Consider the following 21,922-nt stretch of genomic DNA (forward strand, 5'->3'; position numbering starts at 1 on the left):
TTCAGGGAAGCTCCTTTTATACCCAATCATGGCACCCACCTGTTCCCAATTAGCCTGTTCACCTGTGGGATGTTCCAAACAGGTGTTTGATGAGCATTCTTCAACTTTCTCAGTCTTTTTTGCCACCTGTCCCAGCTTTTTTGGAACGTGTTGCAGCCATAAAATTCTACGTTAATGATTATTTGCTAAAAACAATAAAGTTTATCAGTTTGAACATTAAATATCTTTTCTCTGTAGTGTATTCAATTAAATATAGGTTGAACATGTTTTGCAAATCATTTTATTCTGTTTTTATTTATGTTTAACACAACATCCCAACTTCATTAGAACTGGGTTTGTACATAGATAATCATATTACACCAGCCATATACAGTAGAGCTGGATATGTTAGAGTAAAAAAGTGTGCTTCATCAACCCGAATCATACTTTGACCTTACAGTCAATATTCCCGCCCACCAGATGACGTGTGGGCCAACAAAGAGATTTAACAGGAATCTAATCGATTTGGTTTGGAGATTCTGCTTGGAGATAAAGATAATGGTGGGACCAGTGGCTGTTCTCCTTCTGTTCCTGCTGCAAGGCTGTCTGACAGAACATGGTAACTGATCCTTCTACTTCCTTTGGCACCAGTAGTGAAGTGAAAATGGTTGTGGTTTTAGAACATCAGGTACAACAACTGGATTTCATGAACCCTCACTAAAGACCAGGTGGTCAAAGTATCAAGAACATTTCTCAGAAGAACCCCAGTTTGTGTACTAAAAGGCACATTTATAATTTGTTTGTGTAGTTTTTCTTGACAGCCAGCGGGCTTCAGAGGTTCTGAGCCGAATGCGACGAGCCAACCAGATGTTTGAGGAGCTGAAACCAGGTAAGCGACCTGCTCCCCAGGATGAACGAACCAAACCCAGTTGACATGGATCAGAGTTTGACTGTTTCACTCAGGGAACCTGGAGAGAGAATGCGTGGAGGAAATCTGTGACCATGAAGAGGCCCGAGAGGTTTTCGAACAGACAGACAAAACAGTACGAGTGCACTCGTTTTGACTTGGTGACTGTGAGAGCTACTTCGAGTTTAACTACAAAGTGTCATTTATTTTCAGGAAGACTTCTGGCAGAAATATCAGGGTAAGTATCTTTAAGCAGCTGGTATAGTAGGGTTGCCCTACTTTTGCAAAAAACACCAGGAATAAGAAGCTAGTGCAGCTGTAGTTTCTGATTATGTTCAATTCAAGTTATTTGACTTGTCGAGAAGTTTAATCAAACACGAACAAAGTCCAGGGCAGCTGAACACACACAAGTACACAAACTGCGCAAATCTGTCCCTCTACAGACTGCAAAGGAACAACACTGGTACGAACACAATCCAATATCAACTTGGTCCAAGATTGTATAAAAGGTAAAAGCAGAAACAAGGAAACGCAGTTCGTGTGTTCTGAATATCGTTACTTCACTGTGTGTGTTTTTGTTCTCAGGTACCTGTATTTCCGGCAAAGGACTCAACTATGAGGGAAACATCCATGTTACTAAATCTGGTCGGCTCTGTCAAAAATGGAGTCACGGCTTCCCACATCCCATAATAAGGTATCAGCTCCACCAAGAGAGGCACGCAACACATGAGCTCAAATGGCTTTTCCTAAATTATTTTTTTTTGTACTTGTATTTTAATAAACGGTGTCTTTCTGCAGGGAGTTTAACGCTTCAGAACCAGACAGCATCCTAAAGGAGAACTACTGTCGGAATCCAGACGGTCGAGACGAAGGACCCTGGTGTTTCACTCAGGACCCAACAGTCCCAAAGGAAACCTGCTGGGTTCCAATATGTGGCAAGTCCTGTTAACTTTAGTCATAATGACTTGATTCAGCTAACTTTGTTAACCTTTAGCCACAGTACTGCAAAACAAGGAGCCATTTGGATTTCCAGTTTAGTTTGTAATTGACTGCACAAAAAGTTGTATTTGAGTGCATCAAACTGCCAGAGGGCATTATCAACTATTTAGCCACTCCTCACTGTTACCTCTAGAATAAGGGTGCATTTGCGGCCCAGCGTAAAGTTTGGGCACCCCTGTTCTAGAGTTCAAAGTAGCATTAAAGGTCCCGTATTTTGGCTATTTAGACCTCTGTAGAGTGACTCTCCTACATGGACTTAGTATAAATGTGTCAATGTCATTTAAAAAAAAAAAAAGACCTTGGTTTTGTCATACGAGTGTCCAGAAAAGGCCCCTCTGACAGCTACTTCTGTTCGACCATTTGTGTATTCGTTTGGCCATATTTTCCTAAGACCGCCCCCTTTCCTCTAATTGCTTTGTTCATATTTGGCTAAGACCACCCCTTTTCCTCTGATTGGTTGTCTCCGCGTAGAAGACCCACTTGTGAGAGCACACAGAGAGTTTGTTATGTTGTAGGGTAGGCGGAGACCTTTGCTAGTGAGGTAGATAAGCTAGAGAAATTAGAATGACCTGATTTCAGGCCTCTAGGGAAAAGGAAAAAAAAACATCTGGAACTCAAGAATGCGTGGACAATTTTAATTCATATTTAAACCCATGCTACAACCAGCGGGAGGTGCTACTGTATATATTGATGTTCCTTCAAGGGGAACACTTTGTTCCACCCACTGCGGCCCCTGCACCAAAAAGAACGGATGAGTGTTTAATGGATAATGGCGTAGAGTACATTGGCGACCTGGCTGTCACCCTGGGGGGCCACACGTGCCTGCAATGGTCCCTGCCGGAAGTCAAGAAGCTGAGCCACGGCAAGGAGTTTTTACCTGAAGTCAGTCTCGACGGCAACAAATGTCGTAACCCGGACGACGACCCAGAGGGCCCATGGTGCTATGTGCAGCTATCTGGGAATGTGACAGTGGATTACTGCAACGTCCAGCTTTGTGGTGAATATGATGCCAGTGGCACCACTTCAACCAGTACAGCACACCAATGGGAGCTCTCACCTGTGTGTCTTTTTACATGCAGAAGAGCACCTAATTGATTACGAGTTGCCGGTAGAGTCAGCCGGCCGCCAGCGGTCAGTCCATGCACCCGCCAAAAAGGCATTTTTTAACCCTCGCACCTTTGGACAAGGGGAGACTGGTAAGACTTTACTCCTCTGATTAGATAGCCATAACATGAGCAAACACACTGAAGTTGTCTCATAGCTGGTGGGAAAAAATGATGCTCCTGAGCTCGCTGTGTTGCAGTGTGTGGAGAGCGGCCCCTGTTTGAAAAGCTGAACAAGGAGGATGTCAGCGAGAAGGAGCTCCTCAAGTCATATCGACAACAGCGCATAGTTGGGGGCACCGACGCCGAGGTGGCCTCTGCGCCATGGTAAACAGACTTGAACTACCACAGAAACTTGAGTTCATTACTATCACAACCTCTTGCCTACATTACCAAGGCTTGCTTTAGTCAGTGGTGGAAAGTAAAGTATAAATACTGTACTTAAGTAGAATTTTTTTTTTGCCACCTTTCCATTATGTCACAGCTCTGTCAGACTATGTCTACTGTATGGGCAGATTTACCATTAGGCAAACACAGGCAATTGACTGGGGCCCCAAAATGTCAAATAAAAATAAATAGAGTTTTTTTTTTTCAATTTAAAGCAATTATTATTGTAATAGTCTTAATTAATTTGCTTAAAAACATCAAAATGCAAACTCTTTCATAGTCGTTTTGAGTGCCGCGCTCTCTTGTCATGCAATGGACTATTCCATCTATTTACTCTGCATGTGCAGACTTGGAGAGTGGCACTAGCAGAACAAAGTTGTTGGCATGTTATGTGAAAAATGTAGTTATCCCAGTGAAGCAAAGAAGGCAAAAGGTAAAACAGTTATTATTATAACTACGAGGGTTTCAACCTTTTTGATGGTGACACTGAATGAATATAACCGACAACTGTCTCTTGCCGGTTGCAGTAGCACTGCTGTCATTGTCAGCTGGGGAGAATCCAGTAGAGATGAAGTTGAGAATGACACAAATTACATTTTTCCTCATGAAGATGTATCAAAGCGGTTGATATGGTAATCATATCAAATGTTGATTTACTTCATCAGATAGATAGGTGATTCACTTCATCTTCATCATCTTAAGGAATCTTAAGGAATATCTTTCTCAGGAAATGAGGATTTTCTCCAATTCGCACTTTTTAATTGAGAACAAACAATATTCCAAATCTTTGTAGTACACGGATGTGGAGGGCCCCATGGTTGGGTTTGCCTTGGGCCCCTAATTGACGAAATACACCCCCTGGTCCTGCGAGATATGAAGGTAAAATGTATCCTTGTCCACCAGGCAGGTGATGCTATACAAACGAAGCCCACAGGAGTTACTGTGCGGCGCCAGCCTTATCAGCAACCAGTGGATCCTCACAGCCGCCCACTGCATCCTGTATCCACCCTGGAACAAGAACTTCACCACCAATAACATCTTGGTGCGCCTGGGAAAACACAACAGGGCCAAGTAAGACAAAACCTTCCCTCGCCACCACAAGCAACCATGGCAACACGTTGGCAATGCTGTTCGTGGGTTTCTTGCTTTTCCAGGTTTGAACACAACATTGAGAAGATCGTGGCGATTGACAAAATCATTGTCCACCCAAAGTACGACTGGAAGGTGAATCTGAACCGAGACATCGCACTACTGCACATGAGGCGGCCGATTGTCTTCACCGACCAGATCCACCCCGTCTGCCTCCCCAACAAGAGGGTGGCCAAATTGTAAGCCCACACACCAATGTAGTTCATCAGGCCCTTTTTCTTCCCATGATAGAAGACCATGAGGTGGTGGTGCTGAAGGAAGACTCCGTTGACACAATCTCGAACAGTTTACAGCAATTGTCAGGGCCAATTGGTTGGGACATAGGTCTTCTTGTAAAGCTTACATTAGATCAGCTTGTTGAAACAACATCTTACTTCAAATAAGATATTTTCTGTTTCTATGTAAAGAAAGTGCAATATCCTTGGAAATGGTCACAACAATATTATGGCTCCATCTGGTGCTCTCCATCAGCCCCTTCTAATCTTAACATAAATGCCTTTAAGGAATGTAGACATCTCACCGGGGCCTTCTTTTAACATGCCGGAATCTTAAGCCTGTCGAACTGAGCAACATAGTCGAATGCGACTGAACTCTCACGCATTGTGCGGAGGTTCTACAACTAGTTTACATGGGTGGCCGACTGTCGGCCACACTAGTTTTGCTGCAATTCTCAATTGAAATCACAGCTGAGTGGCATTGTAGTGTTTTACAATACTTAACTATATTTATACATTCATATGTACCAATGGATGCGGCACGGTGGGTGACTGGCTAGCACATCTGCACAGTTCTGAGGGTTCAGTTCTGAGTGGTTCAAATCCAGCCTCGCCTTTGTGGAGTTTGCACGTTCTCCCAGTACCTGTGTGGGTTTTCAGTGGGTAATGGTTTCCTCCCACATCCCACAAACATGCATGGTAGGTTAATTGAAAACTCTAAATTGAAATGTGAGTGCGAATGGTTGCTTGTCTATATGTGCCCTGTGATTGGCTGGCAACCAGTTCAGGGTGTACCCCGCCTCACCCAGAGTCACCTGGGATAGGCTCCAGCACACCCTTGACCCCAGTCAGGATAAGCAGTAAGGAAAATGGAAGGATGGATGTACCTATGGCTAAAAAGTGAAGCTTGGGGAGTCTGTCGTTGAAATGCACAAGTGCAGTCTACATGTGGTGACCATTTTTAACAGCCTCTCAAATATCCACTCTCGGCCCCAGAAAACGCCTTCCTTGACAATTCCACCACATTGTTAGTGGTTGAATACAATGACATTGAAAACATTGTTTCCCCATAGGAACACTGGGGGCCATGATTTTTCCATTGCAGCGAGTTAGCATGTGTGCAGGTGTGAGTCACTGATTTGTTCGCGATTATCAAGTTCAGTCGTGTTCGGCCGAGTCACGCGGTATGCAGCGCGTCTTAAGCTCATGTATGTGTTTGTGGTGTTTTCATAAGCATATTTTGTGGTCATGACAGATTAATGGACTTTATATTGACCGATTGCCGACAGGCTGATGAATGCAGAATTCAAAGGTCGAGTGACCGGCTGGGGAAACTTAAAGGAAGCCTGGGGCTCATCTGGGAGAGCTTTACCTTCAGTTCTTCAGCAAATCCATCTGCCCATCGCAGATCAGAGCACCTGCAAAAGCTCCACCTCTATCAGGATCACCGACAACATGTTCTGCGCTGGTACTACTTGTTTGTTCCACTCCAGGTTTTTTTGCATCTTCGCGGCTAGAATTAACCTGATTCCTTTTTAGGATATAAACCTGAAGACACAGAGCGAGGTGACGCCTGCGAGGGGGACAGTGGTGGACCATTTGTGATGAAGGTAAAAGGGACACCATTATCATGATTGATCAACTCTATTCAGCCTAGTTTGAAAGTGTCCTTGTTGTTGCAGCATCCAACAGAGAACCGCTGGTACCAGATTGGCATCGTGTCATGGGGTGAAGGCTGCGACCGTGATGGGAAGTACGGCTTCTTCACGCATGTTTTCAGGATGAGCAAGTGGATGAGGAAAGCCATTGGGAACTCTGATAACGATGATTAGATTGCAAAGAAAATTGATGCAAATGAAGTTAGTCCCATTTAGAACTGACATTGATAGGACAGAACATGCAAAGACAATCATCTGCAATGACAATAAAATGTGCATTTCAATGAAAATATCAGTAACAAACCTAATGTATACAAGCCATTTCAGACTTGCTGATAGCAACATTACCAGAGGCGGCGGAACAACTTTTGGTGGTGGGAGGGGCAGTACTTTGGGAGCACTTTTTACCACCCAAAATCCAATCGTCGACGGGGGAGGGGAAATCGAAATTTTAGTTGTGAAAAATGATATTGTGGCAAATCACACAAACATGGGGGCAACAGTATTTGGAGGACACGTTTTACCGACTGAAAACGGAGAGGGGGGTGGGGATGCTGATTAAGAAATTTCAACCCAAAATCCATTTGTCGACATGCCCCCCCCCCCCGAACACTACTTGTGTCCAACATTCATCGGGCACATAAACATGTCTCAACTAAACAAACACCGTAATGAGATGTAGTTGGCACTACAAATTATGATTGATTGAATGATTTGTGAAATAAACTGTCTTCTGATAATGTTTTTGCATATTTTATTGTTTCTTAATCACTGGTATCAATTTCAGGATTGAGAATTAGTTTTTTTTAGATGAGCTTAATTACAGTAAAATTACATAAGACAAATTCTAGAGACAGACTGATACAGGATTTTCAGGGCCAATGCTGATAGAGTGCTGAAAAAAACAAAAACAATATCCAATATATTGGGAAATTAATGAAGGTATTGGCGAATAAAGTAATGAAGAACATTGATATACACACTATATATATTGTACAAGAACACAAACTTTATTTCCTGATAAATGCCGTTTGGGTGATCAACTGATGAAGTTCTAAAGCGTTATTTGGAATCCCAGGCATGTTCCTGGCAGGACACGCCCGGCTCCCAATATCACTGTTTCTAGGACACACACTGCTGCACTATGACTGGCTGCTGTAACCTGGTAGAACACGCCCTACTGCTTCCAGATGGGAAAAGATGTGACTTAAGTGTGGCGGCATTAACATGAATCCCACTAATCCTGACCCACCCTAATCCTAACCTTAAAACATCCTAAACTGCCTTAGCCCCAACCCTAGCCCGAAACCTAACCATATTAAACTTAGTTTTTATTTCATACAAATGTGATACATGTTTGGGATGGTCATCTCGTTACATCTGGGTAGGCTGCTCTGCCGGCGATGCAGGAGCCAATCATGTTGTAGTGGGGCGTGTCTTGCCAGGAACGCACATGGGATTGACAACGCATTTCTGAATGGTTGGCGGAGAGGTACAGAATCAGCAAGGATTTTCCAGAGAGATGTTTTGGCCTGGAATAATTGGGAGTGAGATGGAAGTGCCCTTGAGAGTGCCTGATGGTGTCCTCTGAAAAATGAAGTAAATAAAAAAATAAGTAAAGGTTTCTGACCATTTAATGCCATTGTATTAAAAAGGCACATTGCCTTCCGCAATGAACTGGTTCACATGCAAGACGATGCGCCAACCAACACTGCAGAAAATTCCATTGAAGCTGAGGGTTGTATTAAGGGGGCGCAACCTGTGGCGCATAATAAAAAGGAAGATCTTTGAGGGTTGGAGACCAGTGTGCCTCTGAACAGAAACCATGAGAGGCTTTTCTTGCATCCTCAAATGAGATACAGGCAGGAACTGTTTTACAAATTCGACTTACAATTTCAATGGATGAGGGAGTTGTTAAGGTGATATTGAAGTGAGGCTCCATTTACATGGAATTTGATTGGAAAAGTTGTTTTGGGTCAAAAAGATCAGTAGACTGCTTTGACTAGTTAAGGAAATACAAAAACAGTGTATGCATAGTAATTTGAAACAACGTAGTCCAAAATAAAAATAAATAAAAAAGGTGTAAATGAAAATGTACACTGTGTCAAACTTCATCAGTTGCCATAGCTTCACCGCCAGTTGGCTTGTGTGTCAATAGATGTCTGTTTAGGTGAGTCCTGCGAGTGTAGCTCTTGGGACACGAAACGCAGGCATATGGACGATTGTTGCTGTGACACAACAAGTGTTTCTTCAGGTCGAACTTCCTCCGTAAGCATTTTCCACATTCGGGACAGGAGAAGGGCTTCTCGCCTAGATCCCAAGAATTTAATAAACATCAATCAGTCACGTTTACATCTGCAATACAAAATTTCAAGGGCCTGGTTTACTAAGATCACAAAATTCAGAGGCAAAATTGTATGTTCACTCTCCAGGTGCTAATAAATTGTCGGGCTCAGGATGGAGCAGGGATGACAGCAGCATGCCGCAAGCTTGCCCATATTTGGCGCTGGTAGCGAAGCGACCGAACAGGAAGTAGCCTGGTGCCACTGATTTGGATGTAAAGGACCCTGTAGCTCAGCAATATAGATTTTTAGCTTAATGTTAATAGGTTCATGCAATTGTAATGAGAAGATCTGGGGAGTTTAGGCTCATCTGTGAACAACAACTCTATGAAGACCGCTTTGAGGTGTCCTTCAGGCTGCGCAGGAAAGTTAGGACACCGCATTAATTACGTATTCCTTTGTTTTTCTCCTCCATGCTGCGCTGTGCTATATGGCAAGTGCAATGTAACAATGGCTTAACAGATTGCACGCATTGATGATGGCAGTGCTGTGTGTGACCTACTAAGATGGTGGTGCAATTGGCAACAGGTGTAAAAGGGGTGGAGACTATTTTGTTACAAGGTTTGTTATAAAGCGTTAGAGTCGCACAAGGCTTGAAAATTCAAAGATTGTGAGTGCTTACAATTGGATTTGATTTAATGCATCTCGAGTGCTACGAATTGGATACATCTGTCTGTCCTGAGCAACATCGTGTTGAAAACCTGGTAGAACATATCCCCCAAAAAAATGCTCTGGAAGAGGCCATCACCAAGTGTCAGTGCACTGAAATGACCCAGACACCATAGATGAAATGGCATGACTCCTTCTTGTGACTGATGCCAAGTCAGCCCCCTTCAGAAGGTGACAATGTCACAATCATTTTTGTTTCTGACATTTCAAAAGGTTTACATGAGTATAAAAAATCCATTCTCCCCGACGCCTCTGATTTGCCTGAACCTCCTCCTCGTCACAATAACCGCAGCATTGTCGGTTTGCACCAGCCTTTCCGACATAGTATTTGAAGATGCAAAATCAGCAACCACAATTAAATCAACAATGCGCATAATGAATTATTCCATTTTCATCTAATTCTCTGAGTATTTTGTGCTTTCTGGTAGAAACATGGAAAATTAATTGAGCTGCAATTTTGCTTTTTAGGCAGATGCAATTCTAGTGCGCCCGGTTAGTAGATCGCTTCTGCATCAAGTTTGCGCCCAATTTTTGCATGTGCAAACCTTTAGTAAATCAGGCCCTTAAGAGACTGCAGAGCAGTGGAACCTACCGGTGTGGATGCGACGATGTTCACTCAGGTGACAGGAGTTGGAGAAGGACTTTCCACATTCCTGGCAGGTGTATGGCCGCTCACCTGTGTGAACCCTCATGTGTTTCTGCAGGTCACCACCGGACGGCCAGCCCTTGCCGCAAAACGTGCATACGTACGGCCGCTCCCCGGTATGCTGCCGCACATGCACATTTAGGCCGGCAAGCGCAGTGAAATCTTTGGAACAGTAAGGGCAGCGGTATGGCCGCTCGCCACTGTGCGTCCTTAGGTGGCCCTCCAACCCGTGTTGTGTCTTGAAACATTTACCGCACTGAGGGCACAGGCAGCGACTGTCGGTGTCGTGACTCGCTCGGTGGGACTGGAGGCCGGTGAGCGAGGCGTACATCTTGTTGCACTTGTCGCACTGGTATGAGCGTGTCGTGTGGGAGCGCTGGTGGATACGAAGCAGAGTCACACCTGCAGACAATCACGTGTCAAAAACACAATGACATCACTCAAGAACGTCTGATCAAGTTTGTTGCTTTGATAGATAAATTAGTAAAGAATTCTTTCCAAAAATAGGCTTTGAGCCATTTATTGCCACTCCCAGTTGAAGTTGACTGTCAACGTGAACATAAAACAAAGACAATTAGATGTTTGTGTCATTTGAAACATCAATCCATTTTCTGAGCCGCTTCTCCTCACTAGGGTCGCAGGCGTGATGGAGCCTATCCCAGCTATCATCGGGCAGGAAACTGGGTACACCCTGAACTGGTTGCCAGCCAATCACAGGGCACATGCAAACAAACAACCATTCGCACTCACATTCACACCTACGGGCAATTTAGAGTCGTCAATTAACCTAGCACGCATGTTTTTGGGATGTGGGAGGAAACCGGAGTGCCCGGAAAAAAAACCCACGCAGGGGATTGAACCCCGGTCCTCAGAACTGTGAGGCAGATGCTCTAACCAGTCGACCACCATCATTTGAAACAACCACACAATTTTGCCCTAAAGGCTGCTAGATTAATGCTAACACACACTGAGCAAACCCATAGAATGGCTAATAAATAGCATCTATGTTGTGGTGTTATAACCCTTAAAGCAATGGATATTTCAACACAACCCGTGGAACAACCCATGTAGACACAATTTAACAAACAGTACTTAAAGTAATATATTGTTTATCTTCTGCGAAGAACAACTAACTTTAGTTCCATACAGAGGAGCTGAGACTGTCTCCTTGTAAAGTGTGTGTCTGTCATATACTGCCCCCAGATGGCCAAGGCCCCCACACCAGAAGGGGCAGAATAATGTCCACCGAGCCCGCTATATGCGTAACGTCATGTGAGCAAACCCAGAAAACAGGATAGCTGACTAACGAGCATGACTATGGTTTGATGACTTGATTGTTTGAAGCCAAATTTGATAGTTTGTTTTCTTTATGGAGGGTGTCTTCCAACAAAAGCTAAAAACGTACATCATTTATTTATATAAATATAATACAATATATGTAATGACTAACGAAGGTTAACCATCAAATATTGTAATCTTTGGTGGCTCAGTGGTGACATCTTAAAAACAGACATTGAAGACATTTAAAGTCCCAGCAGTTGCTTTGTTACGGCCCCCTTCATTCACTATTCACCCAAATTGGGAGGAAGTGCTTCGACTGGTTTTGCCGAATACGGAAGCAGGTTGTGCATATACCGGAATAAAGGAAAGTATGACAAAAAAATTTTAAAATTATTTTTAATTATGTCATGACTGTTTATATGTGTCTTGCGATTGGCTGGCGACCAGTTCAGGGTGTACCCCGCAGCTCGCCCAAAGATAGCTGGAATAAGCTCCAGCACGCCCTCTACCCTAAAGAGGATAAGCGGAACGGAAGATGAATGAATGTTTTTATAAAGTGCAATATTATAGAGTGCTATTTTTGTCATTGAAAAAAATAATTTTGTTGTTTTTGGGAGGATTAATGGTATTTCCATTCATTTCAATGGGGAAAGGTGATTTGAGATATGAGTGTTTTTCAGTTACGAGCGTATTTACGGAACAAATTAAAATCGTATCCTCAGTCTTTTTCTGTACTTCGCCTAAGGTACAGAGTGCATCTCTGCCACCTCTGCGCACATTACCTGAGAATGTCTGCTCACAGAAACGGCAACGGTAGCATGGCTCAGCACCCTCCACCGAGTGAGTCTGTAGATGTCGCAGCAGCTGCGACTGCGAGCTAAATGTCTGTGAGCACACGGTGCAGGTGAGGTTTAACGGCCGGTGCCGCAGGCTGTGGGCGTCTCTCTCTTTGGCCGAGCCAAAGTCTTTGCCGCATTGGCTGCAGATGAACCAACTGCTTTCCTTGTGTGTCCGCTTGTGATTGGTCAATGTGGACAGGTGAGGGAACTCCTTGTCACACTGGCCACATCGAAACACGGGCCGGGCACGGTGGCTGCGCTGGTGCGACTGCAGCTCGACTTTGGTACCGAAGACACAATCGCACTGGAAACAAAGATGGCTTCTGCTGGAGCGTGTGTATTTGTGTTGGGCTTCTGAAGAGGGGAGGTCTTCATCACCGGTGTGCGCATCAGCCTGGCACTTTGTTATCCTTGTGGCAGAGGCAGAGCCACAGGTCTTGCTAGCTTGCAGGTGACGTATCACCTGCAGACAAACAGCTCATCAGTCTTGTCACGATAGCAAAATTCTGACTTTTCCACTATAACTGCATAAAGTACCTCAATACAATCCAGAAACAATACCATGGCAAAAACCTAAACCATCACTAAAAGCAGTGGTTTTAATTATTTTATTAGATCTTATTTTACCTTTACTTTTATTCCTACTATAGGTTTTAATTTTAAATTGAATTTGTCAAACTAAATCTGAAATGATCAAACTGAATGTGAAAATATATAATTGGAATTTACATTGCAGATAAAAAATTCTTACATTCCACTTTTTAAGATTAGACTTCAGTTCCAAACTAATAAATTCAATTTCAAATTATACTATTCAGATTCAATTTTTAAATGCAATGTTTCAAATTAAACAAGTCGAATTCAAATTATGTTTTTCAAATTGAGTTTTTGAATGCAATTAATTAAGTGCAGAAATTGAAATTCAAATATAAATGATTCAAATTCAGTTCCTGCTGGCACATATTTCATCCCATATTAGCTTTACAGTAAATTTCAAGTGGGAGTTGTAATGTGCTGTGGATTGAACTTTAGTCTTCAACAGTTGCTTCATGTGGGGTCCCTCCACGCTTGACATACTGTTGTGTGGCGCCCCAGAGGCTGTATAAGGTACACTATCGTCTACCGCAGTGCACTCATCCGGCTTTCGTTCTTTCCACATACCAATACATATTTTATACGGGTGACAAATAAAGAGCTTGAAGCAAGCACACATCTCTTTTTAGGAAAAATGTCTATCTGCCGAAGTACTTGTATCGGAATCACGTATTGTGTTACTTTCCTAGAACAGCTTGTTCTTCCTGATCTAGTACCGCTCGTGGCACTGGGGACAGACACTCACCTGAGAGCGGTAGATGAAATGTTTCCCACACTTGGGACATTTGTGAGCCACTCGCTGAGAATGTTGGGAAACACTAGATATAGCATCACAGCCCGGCTGATCTGACACATGTCCTGATGGATTTCCGTCAGAGTCCTTTGCTCTGTTTGGGAAAGTTGATTAGAAAGAGCCCAAGTGTAGCATAAGGGACATCAAGCAGGAAAAGAGCTCACCTGACTGCCTCCAGGTTCACATATGGGACTGAAGCCACAGCTGAGGCGCCGAGATTGGATTTGGCTTCAGCTGGTGATGGCATCTGGTCTGTCACAGTCCGCTGTGTTTCATTTTCCGTCATCAATGTTACCTGAACATCCAGGGTGGCACTCCCCGTGTCAGTTTGGGAATCTGATCGGACTTGTGCGCTGAAGAGAGGAGGCTCAGGATTGGTCAGCTTTGTGATGAGGGGGTGGGACCAAGCAGAGTGGAGGATCTTCTCTGTGTCACAATCAACTATGAAAAAAAGGAATGTTTTTCCAAATGTGGCTTCAAACATCAAGAAGCACAGCTGGCCAGGTTGATGATTTCTACCTGCAGGAGTGACTTGACCCAACTGACAACTCTGATTCGTCAATAGCATTTTCAGCTCCTCCCTGTCAGCCAGACTGAGACAGTCACCCAGGCCAGCGGAAGCAGCACTGAGCAATGACGCTGTCTAAAAAAAAAAAAACAAGTGTCGATACTTTGTTCACGTGTGTGAAATAGTGAGCAGCACCTAATGACAGTTTATTGCGTGAAAGCTGAAGAGCACATTATGACACCAATTATTATTTCTCCCACTTTTTCCCCCCACACGGTTCTGCTTCCACTTTTCTCAACTAATTCAAAGGTCAAAAGATTTAAGATTAGTTATCACTTTCCCCATTTAAAAAATTCCCAGAATTTCACATTTTCCACCTGGCAAAAAAAAAGTTTAACTGAATGAGACATCCAACAAAAAAAGTTTTTCCCATTCGAAATCCAAACTGTTCAGTTCCTTCAAAACATCTTGGGAAGGGAACTATTTCCCCACATTTTCACAATAAAATTCCCAAATTAAGAGATATTTTGCAGATTTAACTCCTCCTTCCACATTTCTTGACCAATTCAAATCATTCCATTTTGAAACTGTTCAGAATATCTTGGGAACTATTTTTCACATTCCAAATGCCACACTTTCCTCAGTAAAATGCAGACATTTTCGCAATATAATTCCCAAATAAAATTCTTGAACAATTCAAACCATTTCATCTTAAAATATCCAGTTCGTTCATGACATCTTGGTAACTATTTATGAAATTCCCCAAGTTCCTAAATTTTCCCAATAAAATTAACAAATTATGAGATATTTTCCACATTTACATGTAGGTACATGTAAATGCTCTGTCCACATTTATTGATGGATTCAAACCATTCCAACTTTAAACTGTTCAGCTCATTATGAACATCTTCGGATCTATTTTTCACATTCACAAAATTCCACACTACGGTATTCAAAATAAATGCCAATATTTTCATAACATTCCCAAATTTAAGAGAGATTTTATATATCCACCTCTTCCATATTTTTTGAACAATTCAAGCCATTCCAACTTAAAAATGTTCAGCTCATTCATACATCTTGAGAACTATTTACAGGATCCAAAATATTCCCCGAAAAATTGGATAGAAATTGCTGAGATTTGTTTAGCAATTTTTCTAAATGCTGTTTTGGGAAATAACTTGAATAAAAGTTCTACTAAGTACTAAATTACTGTCTAATTTTATGTTTTTCTACTCAAAATTTTAAAACACTTTACTCCATATATAGAGTCATAGTTTGACCTTTTGAACATGTCATGCATAGAGAGAATTTTTGGCTTGTGAGAAAGCAGAAATCCTATTGTAGCAACCTTGCATATTGTTCATGAGTCTGTGGTTACAGATTGTCCAGGTGGCCGTGAAGGACGCGTGTACGGGTAGCTAGGGAGATGGATATTGGGGAAAAGGACAGTTGGCTACCGAGCTGGTTAATGTTCTTCCCCCTCGTCCTTCCTTGGTGATAACAACACAGTGCCATGGAGGCAATGATTAATTGCTTAAAATGCATTGACACAAGATGCAAAGAGAGCTTTCGCCTCCAAGACTCAGCAGCCAGACGGGCAAAATAAAATACTGTGTACCAAGCATTCACCGCCGGTAGTACCCGGAAAGCAGGAAGGTTGGATGACTGCTTTTTATTTTTACATTACAGTGTTTATCGCATCGAATTTAAGAAATTCATTCTCACTGTTACAGCCGGTGGGAAGAGACAGCGTTCAGTGATTTCCATAACAAAATACAGACGTTCCCTAACATTTAACAGGTCTGCTTTTGACCAATCAGTGACTGCCGAGCTATTTATTTCTGCCTGCCACGCAGTTTTAATATCTGTTATCAATCCACACTCTTTTCTTCGAGTTACAAGAAATAAAAGGTTCGATCTTTGCTTTGAGAGCTGCTGAACGCTAAGAATTTTTTTTATTGTAAACTTTAAAAACAGGCGGCACGGTGGCCGACTGGTTAGAGCGTCAGCCTCACAGTTCTGAGGTGCGGGGTTCAATCCCCGTCCCCGCCTGTGTGGAGTTTGCATGTTCTCCCCGTGCCTGCGTGGGTTTTCTCCGGGCACTCCGGTTTCCTCCCACATCCCAAAAACATGCATTAATTGGAGACTCTAAATTGCCCGTAGGCATGACTGTGAGTGCGAATGGTTGTTTGTTTCGATGTGCCCTGCGATTGGCTGGCAACCAGTTCAGGGTGTACCCTGCCTCCTGCCCGATGACAGCTGGGATAGGCTCCAGCACGCCCGCGACCCTAGTGAGGAGAAGCGGCTCAGAAAATGGATGGATGGACTTTAAAAACATACATCGCATACTGTAGCAATGGAAATTGAGGAATGTATTGCAAAAGACCTCATTTTGCGTCCCATTAAGTGATGCGATATCGGATATTTCGGACTCCGATTTATGACATTCCCCAAAATTCTAGAATTTTTACAATAAAATTCCCAAATTAAGAGCTATGTAAAATATCTCCTGATTTAGGAATTGTATTTACTTTTACCTCCTCTTTCCACATTTCTTGACTGATTCAAAACATTCCAACTTTAAGTCTCACATGCTACATTGCAACAATTCAATAATTCCATGGCATTTCAGTTCAGCATAATCTAGTCAGCATTCATACTCAGTTTCTATAGAAATTTCATTCTCTAGTTTGATTTATTGTCTTTTGATACTTCACAGAATGTGATTTCTTGGATTTGCATCTACATTCACATCCCAACAATACAACTCTCATCCATCCCATAAACTGGAGAGTACCCGTTTGAAGTCGGGGACAGGAAAAAGCTGTTCGAGCCTGGCCAGGAAGTCAGAGAGAAGCGTCAAGAGAGCCTCGTCAAACGTCTGGTTGAACACATCCTTTAAGAGCGAAACATTTTTTTAAAATTTAAAAAATTTAAAAAGAGCATGAAAGGACAGACTAATCGAGGCTACTGCATGTTCTTGTTGTTACTGCTCTGACCTGCAAGAGACGCTGTCTATCCACCGGACTCACTTTATCAGTCAGAGTCAATAGAGTAGAATCACAATTGACAACCTGTGATTCTGTTCTGAGCTGGGGAGGAAAAAAATGTTTAATAAAACAAATATCATAAAAGTGAAGCACAATTGATATTATCATGTCGGCTTCACAATAGCTAGGTTTCCATACACAAATTAATGATATTTATAAACTTAAACTTACATTAATCCACCCACCTTTTCAACACTTCTCTGTGAAGTCCCAGTTTACATGCACTGGGTTAAATTCGATCTTTGGCCAGAGTGGTACAAGTGGAGGGGTTAAATGGATAATGTTACAATTTTTGACATCTAAAAATGAATCTATCCATTTTCAAAAGCACTTATCATGTTCAGGATTGGGGATAACTGGAAGCTAGCCCAGCTGACTTCAGGGCGAGGCAGACTACACCTCGGACTGGTCGCCAATGCCAATCAATCACAGTCCACAAAGAGAGAAAGACAACCATTCACACTCGCATGTCGAATGTTAACGAGCGGGAACTTAACCCACGCTGCATGCACAGAAGTCAGGTGGATTAAACATCAGCTACCTCCTCATGGAATTCTTGTTATTATTTTTGCTTAAAAGTCAAGACTGGTATGTATGATGTGTAACAGATTCTGCTGGCTTGCTTTTATTGTGTTTGAAAACTAAGTTCCCACTACACTGCTTTTAATGCATATAATTACTTTATTTATTGACTGTCTATTCTGGCTAAACAATGTTTGGTTAAACCAGTGATTTCCAACCTTTATGGACCCAAGGCACATGTTTTAGAATTGAAAAATCTCACGGCACACCAACAAACAGAAATATCACAAAAAGTGGATACATTAATTACTGTATGGACTTCCTGCCATCTAACAGAAGAGCATTTATTTGTTTTGTCTGTCACTATGCCTCACTGGCATAAATAGATGAACAAAGATACATTATTTCTTGTAAATAATTTTTTTTGAGCAAGTAAGTAAAATTTGATTTCCCACGGCACACCTGAAAAGCACTCACAGCACACTGGTTGGGAATCACTGGTTAAACATTTACACTACGGTACTTCTTGTAGAAGTACTCACATATTTACTATTTTTAATTAGGGGAACAAGAGGCACAGAAGTACACTACGTTTGTTTACTTGTGTCATTTTTTATTTTAATGGACTAACAAAATACAGATTTATTATTTCAATAAAAATGCAGTTTGGCCATAAGACATGCTTGTGTATTTGTTTTTGTTTGTTCATTCACTTTGACTTGAAGTGAGCTTCAGGCTCTCCACAGCTCCAGTGAAGGCAGAACCTCGGTTCACTAACACATCAGTTGACAGACAGATTTGTCTGGACAAATATGGCTTGGGTTTACCAACTATGCTTCCTGCCATCCATGAAGATCGCACGTCACATATTTCAGGTACAGTATATTATTTTTGTTGTAAATTAGCCCTCAGTATGGCTCCCAAGAAAGTAAAATGTGAAAGTGATTGTGCTATTAAGGCATGCACCAATGTTCTACAGTTTGTGTGTGTGTGTGCACTTCCGTTTACCATACACACAGTTTATTTCTTTACATTCTCTTTTATTATATTTTTATGTATTTTACTATTCAGTACTATTTTTCTTGATTTTCATGAAACAAAAATGTTTTCGTTTTTTTTGGGGGGGGGGCATAATGGATTGGTGGCATTTGTATTGATTTCAAGGGGAAAGTTGATTTGAGTTACATGCGTTGTCACAGAACGAATAAAACTCGTGGGTCAACACACCACCGTGTATATATAAAGTCTTAGGGTGTTAATTCATATTTTAAAAGTTGATTAAGATGTTGACATGCATTTTAAGTTGGGCTTCAATTGATGTATTGCAGTAGTTTATTTTTTGTGTGCATGCAAATTATTAAATCTGAATGGAAAAAGTGAATAAAGCGAGTATATCTCACCGTTGCAACGGAGATGGAACGAATCCTGTTATGGTGGACTTGGTGGTCAGTTTGCAACTCAGCATCGTAAAGGCTCACCTGCAGTAAAACATGAAACTTTGATGCTTGTATTTCTTTGAAGTGCAATGGTATTTACATTTACACATCTGGGATTTTACTGTGGTGAGGACAGAAATGTCACAACCGGTGCTTTTGGTTTCATAAACAAACAAAAAAACAGGACAAGATTGTTAAGAAGGATTGGGCGATGATGAGACGCATACCTTGACCCTGAGCGCAAGCAGCAGCAGGCTCCTCTGCTTGTCTGTCAGCAACTGGGGAACTGCCTCTGTCATCAGAGACACAAAATCTTCTAGAATCCCATAATGCTCGACACTCTGCTGCTCTGCCACCTGCCACATTGCTGCCGTCAGCAGACGAAGAGGAGGGACGAGGAGACGCAGGGAGGACAAGGAGAGTGGGGAGGCTGTGGAGTGAAAAAAACAATGGAATGACACGGACAATATCATCCCATTCACACACATTAACTCTGTCACATCTACTTTAGTAAATCTTTAAATTAAATGTAATTGTCAGAGCAGTTTTAATAATACATAAGACCCCCGCATACACACGGTTCGGCACCTGCAGATACACCTATTTGTTGACACACCCCCTCCCAAATTGTATTAATTATTTTCTTGGGTGGGGAACCCCAAAAATGCTTGACGGTTTATCCTCGTTTATTAAAATATTTTGGGGGTTTCAAATAAAATATTTTTTTCCAATGCAATTATAATGGCCGACAATTATCCGCAGATATTTGCAATTAGCGGTCCGGCCCGGTCCCTTTCCCCTCCCCTGTATAGCAATGTATTTTTGACTTAGTGTTTTTTATAAATGAAAATACTTTTACTCTGTTACATAGAGTGACAGTTAAAACCAGATGTTTACATACACAATATAACTATATGTCACTGTCTGACATGAGATCTAACCAAACTAAACTCTTTCTGTTTTAGGTCAATTAGGATTATCAAAATTATTTCTATTTGCGAAGTGCCAGACTAATGAGAGACAGATTTGGGTCAAACGTTTCAAATATCCATCTACAAGCTTCTCACTTGTAACCAGTTTGGCAGTATGCTTCGGGTCATTGTCCATTTGGAAGACCCATTCGTCCCCAAACTTTAACTTCCTGTTTGATGTCTTCTGATGTTGCTTCAGTATTTCTACATAATGTTTTTTCCTCATGATGCCATTTATTTTTTGAAGTGCACCAGTTGTTCCTGTAACAAAACAACCCCACAACATGCTGCTGCCACCCCCGTATTTCAAAGTTGAGATGGTGTTCTCGGCTTCAATTCACAGTCTTTCCAGGTGGCTGTGGCTCAATTGGTAGAGTGGATGATCCAGTTCAAATCCTGACTTCAACTGTCCCTTTGCATGACACTAAACCCTAAATTTCTCGTAGGGGGGCTGGCAGTACCTTGCTTGGCACCCCCTAGCTGAAAATAACTGTTTTTGTTCAGTTTTCACAGCAAGTCTTGCTGGTGACACCAGCAAGCCTAGCATGCTGCAGCTGCCCTGCTGGTCAACAGCAAGACCAGCACGAAAACACAACAAAATGACATATTGCTGGTATCGGGCAAATCTCTTTTGCATCTCCAAAACCAACATTGTTCAGGAAACCCCCAAAAAAACCTGCACGTTTTTTTAGCCTACAACATTGCATCAGTCAAAGAGAGTAAACTATTTTCAAAATAACATAGCCACGTGGGGACTGACCACAAGAATCGACTTGTAAAAAAAATATTAAATTAAATTTGGACGCAAGCTAAATGCTCGTTATGCTGGTGAACACCTTTGGATATGCTGTTTTTTGGTTAGTTTGTTTATTTGTATTTTTTTTTTATATAATAGCAGGGATAGCTTACCAAGATGGCGCCTACCAGTGTGGTCGCCTCGGTAGTGCGCTCTCTAGTATTGTTTTTGTTTATGTGTTTTTCGTCCGTCTTTGGAGACCTTACACGACTCACTTACACAAGGGGAGACCTGCTCTCAGTGACTGTTTTTTTTTTTTTTTTTTCTCAATGTCTTTCTGTCTCCAAAGTGTTCTGTAAATTGACTGTCTGTTGTCATACTCGAGCGGCTCCAACTACCGGAGACAAATTCCTTGTGTGTTTTTGGACATACTTGGCAAATAAAGATGATTCTGATTCTGGGTATGCAACCGAGCTGGAAACTTGTAACAATGCGACGTAAGACTAAACATATTAAAATGAGACATAATTCCGTAAACGTTATTACTTATAACTCCTATCATGAGCAATTTGGATATTTGCCTAACTGAATGCAAACAACCAGATGAATTATGAGGTTTTGTTTCACGGGATTGGAGTACTCGCGACACACATGCTAGCTGTGTAACTACTACATCCGACAAATGGCGACAAAACTCTCCTGTCATAATTACAAAAACTAAATGCATCGACACGAACCCATTTTCCCTTCTTCTCACAGTCTGTAATTTCAAGGGCGTAATAATGCTGACAAGTTAGCGGGCTGCATTTAATGTTCCACGAACGTCTGACTTCGCCGCCATCATACCGGAAGTTTAAAGTTTGGTTGTGGTACACATCCGGCCTGAGCCCTCACGCAGGCGTAATTAGGATTCCCACATAGTTTCAAAGCAGGACACGCCCTGCTTCAATATTACTGGCTCAAGGACACGCCTCGCTGCACTATGATTTGGAAGCTGCATGCCCGTAAAACGCCCTACTGCTCCCAGACAGGAAAAGATGTCTGGATGATGTTCCCACCAGAAGTGGGTAGAGTAGCCAAATATTGTACTCAAGTAGGAGTACTGTTGTTTTAGAATAATATGACTCAAAGTAAA

At 42.1% G+C, this 21,922-nt stretch overlaps 2 protein-coding genes across 8 annotated transcripts; one reads left to right on the forward strand and one right to left on the reverse strand.

Moving 5' to 3' along the window:
- The first annotated feature begins 443 nt into the window (after positions 1–443).
- Positions 444–7,137, forward strand: f2 (coagulation factor II (thrombin)). Of its 2 annotated transcripts, none has more exons than XR_009790467.1 (15): positions 444–598; positions 788–868; positions 943–1,022; positions 1,100–1,124; positions 1,330–1,395; positions 1,472–1,580; positions 1,685–1,821; positions 2,589–2,882; positions 2,965–3,081; positions 3,189–3,315; positions 4,279–4,446; positions 4,530–4,703; positions 5,995–6,207; positions 6,279–6,349; positions 6,422–6,499. XR_009790467.1 is itself a non-coding variant. In XM_061787636.1 (15 exons), the coding sequence occupies exons 1-15, from the start codon at positions 460–462 to the stop codon at positions 6,569–6,571; spliced, it is 1,917 nt and encodes a 638-aa protein (XP_061643620.1). In that variant the 5' UTR covers positions 444–459; the 3' UTR covers positions 6,572–7,137. The 2 variants fall into 2 exon arrangements, 1 of the variants encoding a protein (XP_061643620.1); XM_061787636.1 differs by having other exon boundaries at positions 6,029–6,207; positions 6,422–7,137.
- On the reverse strand, positions 6,811–21,664 carry LOC133484630 (zinc finger protein ZFMSA12A-like). Of its 6 annotated transcripts, none has more exons than XM_061787520.1 (11): positions 21,525–21,664; positions 19,308–19,510; positions 19,045–19,122; positions 17,072–17,164; positions 16,870–16,968; positions 14,081–14,204; positions 13,726–14,002; positions 13,514–13,655; positions 12,118–12,637; positions 10,001–10,456; positions 6,811–8,707 (listed from the first exon to the last, which is right to left on the reverse strand). In XM_061787520.1, the coding sequence occupies exons 1-11, from the start codon at positions 21,526–21,528 to the stop codon at positions 8,502–8,504; spliced, it is 2,202 nt and encodes a 733-aa protein (XP_061643504.1). In that variant the 5' UTR covers positions 21,529–21,664; the 3' UTR covers positions 6,811–8,501. The 6 variants fall into 6 exon arrangements, with proteins under 6 accessions (XP_061643504.1, XP_061643522.1, XP_061643542.1 ...); XM_061787538.1 differs by having other exon boundaries at positions 20,961–21,652; XM_061787558.1 differs by having other exon boundaries at positions 17,072–17,159; positions 20,148–21,652.
- Between the last annotated feature and the right edge of the window lie 258 nt (positions 21,665–21,922).

Source organism: Phyllopteryx taeniolatus, chromosome 1, assembly GCF_024500385.1.
Source record: "Phyllopteryx taeniolatus isolate TA_2022b chromosome 1, UOR_Ptae_1.2, whole genome shotgun sequence".
Taxonomy (NCBI): domain Eukaryota; kingdom Metazoa; phylum Chordata; class Actinopteri; order Syngnathiformes; family Syngnathidae; genus Phyllopteryx; species Phyllopteryx taeniolatus.